This window comes from Melanotaenia boesemani, chromosome 10, assembly GCF_017639745.1.
Source record: "Melanotaenia boesemani isolate fMelBoe1 chromosome 10, fMelBoe1.pri, whole genome shotgun sequence".
NCBI classification, from domain to species: Eukaryota; Metazoa; Chordata; class Actinopteri; order Atheriniformes; family Melanotaeniidae; genus Melanotaenia; species Melanotaenia boesemani.
This window is the reverse complement of record NC_055691.1, coordinates 35,504,891-35,514,251: the sequence shown is the minus strand read 5'-3', so window position 1 is coordinate 35,514,251 and position 9,361 is coordinate 35,504,891. Positions and strand designations below refer to the sequence as shown.

General features: G+C 39.4%; 1 protein-coding gene and 1 long non-coding RNA gene across 2 annotated transcripts; both read left to right on the top strand.

Annotated features, from left to right (window-relative positions):
- Positions 1–250: 250 nt before the first annotated feature.
- LOC121647246 lies at positions 251–782 on the top strand. The gene is made up of 2 exons (XR_006011816.1): positions 251–424; positions 536–782. It is a non-coding gene; the product is annotated as an uncharacterized LOC121647246 (long non-coding RNA).
- A 588-nt stretch (positions 783–1,370) lies between these two features.
- On the top strand, positions 1,371–6,926 carry LOC121647242 (probable polypeptide N-acetylgalactosaminyltransferase 8). The gene is made up of 11 exons (XM_041996502.1): positions 1,371–1,399; positions 2,846–3,098; positions 3,173–3,339; positions 3,413–3,596; positions 3,691–3,888; positions 4,931–5,045; positions 5,115–5,300; positions 5,453–5,590; positions 5,781–5,876; positions 5,945–6,112; positions 6,291–6,926. Exons 1-11 carry the CDS (start codon positions 1,384–1,386, stop codon positions 6,423–6,425), a joined length of 1,656 nt encoding a protein of 551 aa, XP_041852436.1. The 5' UTR covers positions 1,371–1,383; the 3' UTR covers positions 6,426–6,926.
- Positions 6,927–9,361: the final 2,435 nt, after the last annotated feature.

Genomic DNA, 9,361 nt, shown 5'->3' with positions numbered 1-9,361 from the left:
AACTAAACGTGACCTATTTTTTTCTCTAAAAAAAAAATTGTGGACATGACTTATAACAGGTTGTAGACGACATTTTATATTTATATAAACTCCACACACATACAAACACACACACACACACAAAAAATATATATAAATATATATTTTTTTATTTTTTCCCCCACACTCCTTGCGGTCGACTTGGGATCAGTCCGCGGTCTACCAGTAGATCGCGATCGACTGGTTGGGCACTCCTGCATTAGAGAAACCTGCTTGTTCAAATATTTTCCCACTGAGTAAATCAGCTTATTAAAAGGCCACTTGTGTTGGACATCATACCACTGCCTCCTCACAGCGACCTGTTGTTTTTCTTTTTAGCTTGGCTGCACAGATTTTTGCAATGAACCCATTTGAGCCCTGGACAACCCCAGACAAGATTGACAGGGTAAGACAAACTTGCTAACCCTCAAAGTAAAAAGAGAAGTTTTGCATCAGTTATTGTGGACCAGGGACTGTTAAAGGAAACGGAGGACTGCATTGTACTTTTATTTTTCAGTTTCACTTAACAGACATGAAGTATCCAGGACTCCCTGGTCTGGAGGATCTCGGTATCACTCCATCCTCTGTAGAACAAAAGGCAATCGAGATTCTGCGTCGCCACCGCCAGTTCCGTTACCTCGAAGCTGACCTGGATGAGACAAAACCAGCCAAGACTGTCGACTATTAAACTACACAGAAAGAAATCTCTTTCAGTGTGTTGTCTTTAACTATATTCTGTACATAAATAAAGAATTATCCTCAAAGGGTGTTCTTCGTCTGAGTGTTTTCATGGAATATGACTGAAATTAGAATGAAATGTGGCAAAGCTGCCCTTTAAAAATATTTACTTTTTCTTGATGTTGTCATTTAGTGCTGTAAACTAATTGAATATGCTCAATGTACTTTTTGTGTACTTTGTGTACTTTGAATCCTTCATTAGCTTTTGAGTAATAAACTGGTCACCCACATGTGGTGTTGTGGTTTCCCTTAAAGCTACGTAGTTATGTTTTAGAAGAGTATTTGCATTGCACTCCTGTTTATTTACACCAAGGCATCAAACTAAACAGCTCATTTGAAGGGCAAAAGGCAGGAAATGTTATCTTGGAGATAAGATGTGCTTTATTGTTCAGCTGGAGCTGTAAAGCCAGCTTGGATTGAGGAGTTGCTGTAAAGGGGCAGACACCAGAATGACCTTGTTGTCGCCTTTGGAGAGAAATCACAATGAAGGCATATATTCGACTTGGAATAATTGGAGCCTTTTTACTCTTAATGTACTTGTACATAATCAACTCAACAACTGCAAGCTGGAAAGTAGCCGTGACTCCGCCCCCAGACCTGAGTAAAAAGCTGGACAGGATCGAACACATGCTAGACAAACTGGGTGAGTAACAACCCCCAAACAAGTTTAAAGACATAAAAGCTGAGAGTAACTTCTGCCTTTTTAATGGGACTTTCATCAAGCAGGCTGCCTCGGTAGCAGATTTAGTTGTGGTGGAGTATTTGAGCTGGAAGTGTTTAATGAAAATCCCATGCAGAACAGCCTCAGGTTATTTTAGTTGTTGAGCATTTTTTCATTATTTTAAGCCAAATCCCAACAGAACTATCATATTTTATCCCTATTACCTTTAACATTTTGAATTATTCTTTATCTTAATAATAGCAATAAAAATATTAACATCTACAAGTAAAAGAAACTACATTCCAGTTAAACTACTGGATGTAGTTGAGACATGGTGTATTTATGTGCTTTCATTATGCTGTTGAGCTCATTTTAATTGGTCAGCACACAGGAGGTTGTGGGTTGAGCAGTTTAATCCCAGTGGTTTGATTAGGAAGGTAAAACGAAATCGTGTCAAAGGGATTTGGCCTCGTTATAGACAGGACAGTAATAACATGGGTGTGTGATTTTCCTTAATATTATTCAGTCAGGTCCATATATTTTTTAACACTAACAAGTTTCTTTTTATATATATATATATGTTTACAAAAAATATTAAAGATACAGTTATCTAATCAATATGGGCTTAAAGTTCAGACTCTCAGCTTTAATTGGAGGAAAGGTTTAGGAATTATAGCTTTAATATGTGGCTGCCTCTTTTCAAGGGACCAAAAGTAATTGGACAGTTAACTTTAAAGCTATTTTATGTCTTCATGGACTGTTCCCTCATTAATCCATCATTAGCCAAGCAGGTAAAAGGTCTGGAGCTGATTCCAGGTGGGACGTCTGTAATCTGTTGCAGTGAAGCCCCAACATGCAGTCAAAGGAGCTCAATGGACATGAAACAGACCATCCTAGGATGGAGAAAGGGATAAATCCATCAGAAAGATAGTAGAAATGCTAGGAGCGACTAAAACAACAGTTTGGTACATCCTGAGAAAGAGAGGACACTGGTATACCTGGGAAAAGGTCTGGAAGAGGCCATGGAAGAGAACAGAGGTGGATGTTCACAGGATTGTTTCCATAGTGATGAAAAACCCCTTCACAACATCCACCAAAGAGAAGAACACTCTCCAGCAAACAGGTGTATATTAGTCATAAGAAAAGAAAGGAAATTCATAATTCAAAGCAAGTTTAAGCTGTAAATGAACAGTGGTTTAAAATGAGCTGACCCTCAGAGCTAGGAGGAGGAGGACAGTACAACTAGTTAGACAAAAGCACAGATTCAGGTGGTGTTAGTCATCTAGCACCTTGAGAAAGGAAGGAGAGCTGGGTGGTGAGATGTGAGCTGGGACGTCTTTTTGCTTCATTTAAATGTTTGTTCGCACATTTATTGAGAAGCAACTAAACCAAATAACTCTAATGTTCATTTTCCAACTTCCACTAAAGCAAAGCTTGTAGAAGGAACCAGCCAGAAGAGCTCCAGAAATGAGCTTCATCCAAATGTGAGCCAAAAAACACTGAAATCCAAAGTGGTGCCAAAGTTATACCCAGACTCCTACCTGTTTGAACGGTGGGGCGATGGTCTAACAGAAAAGGAACAGAAGGAAGCCGAAAATCTTTTCCAGATTTACGGATACAATGCTTTCCTGAGTAACCAGCTTCCACTTGACAGGAAGCTGGAAGACATGAGAGACCACAGGTAAATTTAGTTGAGAAGACCAAACAAAAAGGTTTAAGTCATTGAGTCATCACAGACCACCTCACTCCATCCAGATGTCTGGAGAGGAATTACTCCAAAGACCTGCCTAACATCAGTGTGGTGCTGATCTACATAAACGAAGCTCTTTCTGTCATTAAGAGGGCAATACGAAGCATCATCATCCACACCCCAAAGCACCTGCTGAAGGAAATCATTCTGGTGGATGATTACAGCTCTCACTGTAAGCTCAACAGAAACCTCATCTTCTAGCACGATGACAACACTTTGCAAATCTGACAGGATTATTTTTTCAGATGATCTCAGAGAACCTTTACAACACTACATTGATCAGATTCACAAAGAAACACCTGGGCTCGTTAAAAAAGTGCGGCATAAGCAACAAATGGGTTTGTCCCAGTCCCGGATCACAGGTTGGGAGCATGCCACAGCTGATGTCGTAGCCATTTTAGATGCTCACATCGAAGCCACACGGGGATGGTGAGTGCTATAATCCTGCAGAATGAATCACTCTTAATTTGTCCTCCTCCTTCATGAGCGTAATGCAGCATTTTATCTTTCATGTCTTCTTCAGGGTGGAGCCTTTGCTAGCCAGGATCAAAGCTGACAGGACTGTAGTGGTCTCACCTGTGTTTGACAAAGTCAGTTTTGATGATCTACAGGTGAACAGATATGGAGCATTTTCTCATGGGTTTGACTGGCAACTGTGGTGCATGTATGAGCCGTTTAATTCTGACTGGATGAAGATGATGGACGAATCACAGCCTGGAAAGTAAGAAAAAAGTTACATTTCTCTTTATAGAAACATAATTACCAGAAAGTAGTGAAGTTTTCTAAAAGTCAAACAGAAACTTACATTTCTAATTTGTTGACTTGCTTGAGTTTTTTTTCAGACACAAACACAAAGAAAATTAGTTTCAGTGTTTGACTAACTTTATTGTACTCAGAAAATATAAATAAATCTAGAATTTCATGTGAGAAACACATAAAATGTTTGAATAGAAGCAAAGAAACAAATAAAAGTTGAAGAATGTGTTAAACATTGAGTGAGGGTGTCAAGATTAGGTATAAAAGGTGCATACATAAAAGTTATAGGTCTTTCCCAACAAGAATGGGTTGTGCTAGTTTTGTATTTGGTGGGAACTTTGATATTTTAACATCTTCAGAGCACAAGACTGAAAAGATTCAGGGCGTTTGGGAGTTTGGGGAAATCACAGAGCGTAAAGGCCAAGACCAGAAACCATACATGTAGGGGGGCTCCTGATACAGAGGTGTATATTGTTATCTTGGAAAGACAAGCCACCATCAAGAAGATAACTAAAATTTCTGCAAGAATGGACACAGATTTCTCTTTTAGTATCTTTATCTTACAAATGATTGAGACAGAAAAAGTAGAAGAAATGACAGATTTAAGCACATGTTGCATATTTAGACAACTTACCAGCTTTAGAAATTAAGTTTGTATTTGCATTATGAAAAAAATTTTAGATGTTTCTCTCTATTGTTATCTTCTTGCAAAGCATGTTTATCAGTTGTAACTGTGTTTTTATCAGTAACGTGACTCAAGTTGTTTCATAGTATTAGACAGTATAACCAGGTACAAATAATGTCACAACAGAATGAACAAAGGCTGGCTGGTATCAGACTAAGTGACTGATAAAAGGTTTTGAGGCAATAAAATTTAACAAAGATGTTTTTTAATTTGGGCTGGTGCAAGATGTTGCTTGTAAAGAACAAATCAACTAAAATAACAGAATAACAGCAGCACACCTCATGCACATGGCACAGTCATAACTGTTCTGTGTTCTGCACAGGAGTCCTTCTCTCATGGGAATCTTTGCAGCAGACAGAAACTTTCTTAGAGAAATCGGTGGGCTCGATGGTGGAATGACCGTTTATGGAGGAGAAAACGTTGAACTCGGGATTCATGTAAGCAGCTGCGTCTTATCGTAGTAAAAAGTTTTATTAAAACTGCTGACCTGTGTCTTCACGGCTCAGGTGTGGCTGTGTGGAGGAAGTGTAGAGGTTGTGCCTTGCTCCAGAATAGCTCATATCGAGAGGGCACATAAACCATATGCACCCAATCTCATCCCTTTCATGAAGAGAAATGCCTTGAGGGCTGCAGATATTTGGTTGGACGAATACAAGAGGAATGTGTACATTGCCTGGAATATTCCTCTCACGGTTGGTCCTTAAATAATTTATATGTAAATTAATTATTACAGTAAAAACACTGTTTTTAGATCATGTGTACATTTCGTGGTTTATTTGTGTCTAAATTGCTGTGGGTTTTACTGACGTTCAGCTCTGTTCACGTGCTGTAAAATGATTCACAGGACAGTGGAATTGATATTGGTGACGTGTCTGAGAGGAAAAAACTCAAAGAAAAGCTTCAATGTAAACCTTTCAAGTGGTACCTGGACAACGTCTACACAAATCTGGAAACATGGGATAACATCTTGGGCTACGGTGTGGTAAGACCCATCTTTAGTACTTGTTTTGTGAACACATTCAGTTCAGTGTATAAAAATCTGTGTTGCTGTTAGTTAACGGCCTGAATATGCTGCCATGCGTAAGGTTCTACTAAAAAGGTGCAGTACAAGTAACATGATAAAGGAGCACATGATGAGAAACAATGCAAATAAATGACTCATAACTCCTCAGCTGCAGAACACTCTTTTCAAGAGGTACTGTGTGGACCAGGGAGCCCTTCCAGGAAACATTCCCATCATGTATGAATGCCACTTCCACCAACCGCAGGTAATGAATGAAAGACTGAATGAATCAATAATTCAATTAATCAGTCAAATTATCCTTTATTTTACCAGATCTGCTACTACACCGCCAACAATGAAATCATTATTGGGGGGCTCAGATCTCACAAATATAACATGAACCGCTGCCTGGTGGATCCAGGCTCTGGAAGCGTTCCCACTCTGCAGGAGTGTAAAATGGCAAAGCAAAACCAGCTTCACATTTACTGGAACTTCACACAAGTAAGACACCAGCTGGGAACCATTACTGCTGGATGTTCTCTGCTCCTTCTACCGTGTATTTTCAGATACCACCAGCAGGAGGCGACAAAGTCAGAAATGTGTTGATGAACGTTTAAATGTGACAGCTAAAAGTAAACTATCATCCTACAGCTGATCCCTTTCTGTCCAACCTCTGCAGGGCCACGCGATCAGAAACAAAGCAACAAACCGATGTCTTGAGGTGGCCATGGGAGAAAGATATGACTATCAGCTCATCATTCAGCAGTGTAGCGGACAAAGCTGGAGGATTCAGCAGCTCATCACGAGCGTCTAGTCTGCATGTGTGTGTGCATTATGAAAGTGGGTGCTTTGGCTCACAGTAAAAAAAAATACTATCTGGGCCAATTCATATATAAAAAAATATAAATAAAAAATAAATATGCTGGACTCATCGAATCCAAAACAAGGGTGTCCAGGCTGCACAAAGAACCAGCCATGATGAGCAGATGGATCCATCAAGTCAAGTGAAAATGGATAAATGCGCGCTCACGGCTTCCCTCGTGGTCTGTCCCTGAATCATTGATCTACCATGGGACGGAGCAGCGTACTGTCCTCCTAGAAGAGTGTGAGGATGTCAAGTAGTTAAAAAAGAGAGCGAGAGAGAGAAAGTGTGGCAGAAAACCTGAATGCCTAAGTAGGGCACAGATACACACTTACTACACTGAAACCACCAGAACTGGGACATTCCAGAATTGGAGGACATTTTAAGTCCCACCCATAGGCGTTTCTACTGTTTTTTTTTTTAACAAACTAGAAATGTATAAAAAACATACTGTACTTAGTTAGACAAAACATTTTAACAAGAAAAATAAGAAACGTTACAAGTCAGTACCACCATCGTCTCTATGAACTGGAATGAGAGAAGCTTTTATGTATGTGCATGTGTTAATAATAAAGATGCTACTAGCTAATTGACTGGATGCCTATTAACATTATAACTCTTGTTTTGTGTGTGTGTGTGTGTGTGTGTGTGTGGACAGGCAGACAGACAGACAGACAGCCTCATCATGGTCATAAGATTGTTTTTTTGAAAAAAAGAGCCAGAGTTTAAGATCAAATGGTCTGTCTATCAAGAATAAGAAATAAGTTGTTGTAAGTTAGATATCATTGTTTATATCTCTTATTAGAAATAAAACACATCGTTCAGTTATTTGCCTTTTGGTTGACAGAACAAAGAGAGAGAGAGGAGTAGAGAGAACTTCATTTATTAGTATTCTCAACAGCATTTTTCATATTTATGTCATTTTTTCATCTAGTTAGATAAAATCTATTTGTGTATGATTGTCAGTCCAAAGAGGGAGAGATGAGAAAAGGGAAGGAGAGGAGAGAGTGCAGGTCAGGAAGAAGCAGTAAGAAGAGAGCTGAACACCAAAAAGTAATCAACAGATTTTCCATTGAGGCGACAGGTTAAAGTAGAAGGAATAATCCGCAGTATCCATACAAAGATAACATACACTGCATACATAATACCATAGACAGGGCTGCCTCTCTTTTATCATTTTATTATTATTATTCATTAATTCTCTGAACCGCTGGTCCATTACGGGTTGCGGGTAAGCTGGAGCCTATCCCAGCATTAACAGGTGAGAGGCAGGGTGACCCTGGACAGGTCACCAGTCCATCGCAGGGACTGCACATAGGGGACAAACAACCATTCACACACACACACACACACCTAGGGAGAATTTAGTGTAATCAATTAACCTAACCTAACATGCATGTGGACAGTGGGAGGAAGCCAGAGAAACCAGAGAGAACCCACACATACACGGGGAGAACATGCAAACTCCACACTGAAAGGCCACCACCCTCAAGGTTTGAACCTCCCCCCAGCCGAGATTCGAACCAGCGACCTTCTTGCTGTGAGGCTGTGGCGCTAACCACCACACCACCATGCAGCGCGTTTATTATTATTATTATTATTTCAAATAAAAGTCCAAAAAATAAACCCAAGGTCCATTTTTGGTATTTCTGGTACTCGCTATAGGGAGATGGTTTACTCCAGAAACACTCATACTGTATGCTGAGGAGCTGCTGTGTGGAAATTACTTGTATTTCCCCAGAAATTAGAGTCACAATAAGTTTCTTTTATGATTTCAATCCATTCCTCTTTTGCTGTGGCTCAGCATATTAACACCCTTTATCAGATTTAATGGTTTAGTCACAGACTTTTTTGCTTTTCTTTCACAAATGTGGGATTGAAATTGTGTTAAAATATATAAAACAGTGAAATTTCTCTTGCCAGGTGCAACAAATATTTTTTTTCCAGTACAACCCGTCCAAACAGGATCAGGCAGACCGAGGCAGCAGCTGCCGGGCATAGGGTAAACTATTCTAAACCCATCAAGTTAGCTTTATTAAATGTTCGGTCATTTAGCAGGAAAACATTTTTAATGATTGATTTGATAGCTGAGCACAACCTTGATTTTATGTTTTTAACTGAAACTTGATTAAACCAAAACAACAGAGCAGCAGCTCTTATCAAACCAACCCCTCCCAACTTTAGTTTTATCAGTGAGGTCAGACTGAACAGGAGAGGAGGAGGAGTTGTTTTATTTAATGAATCATTTCAGTGTAAGCAGTTATCACTTGGAAGTTTTATTTCTTTTAAATACGTGGCTCTTTAGTTGAAAGCCTATTTTAAAATAATGTATTTAATTATTTACAGACCACCAGGACACTGCGCAGCATTTTATGAGTTTAGTGACCTGCTGCTACAATCTGTGGAGATTCTGACTGTGTAGTTATTGTTGGTGATTTTAACATCCATGTAGACAACCCTCAGGACAGAAGGACTAAAGACCTGAGTAACAGTCTGGACAACTTTGGGCTGACTCAGCATATAACAGAGCTCACACACATTAAAGGACACACTCTAGATTTACTGATTTACTGACATTATTAGCATAAATAAAGCTCGGGTCTTATTCACTGCTTTCGACAGGTTAACAAACCTACCTGTGTCAGTAGCACCTGAACTTTATTCCACCAAGGCTGCAATGAGTTTGCCAAATTCTTCACAGAAAAGAATCCAGAATATCAGTCAAACAGTTTGTTCATCAGCAGCCGGTTCAACAGACATGAAAACCAGTTTAAGCATCATGACACAGTTTAATCACATTAACAGCAAAGATCTGGTGGACGTCTTGAGATGCTCTGACCAAAGTCATTAATGACATATGTTTGAATACAAACGATGGAAAATGTCAG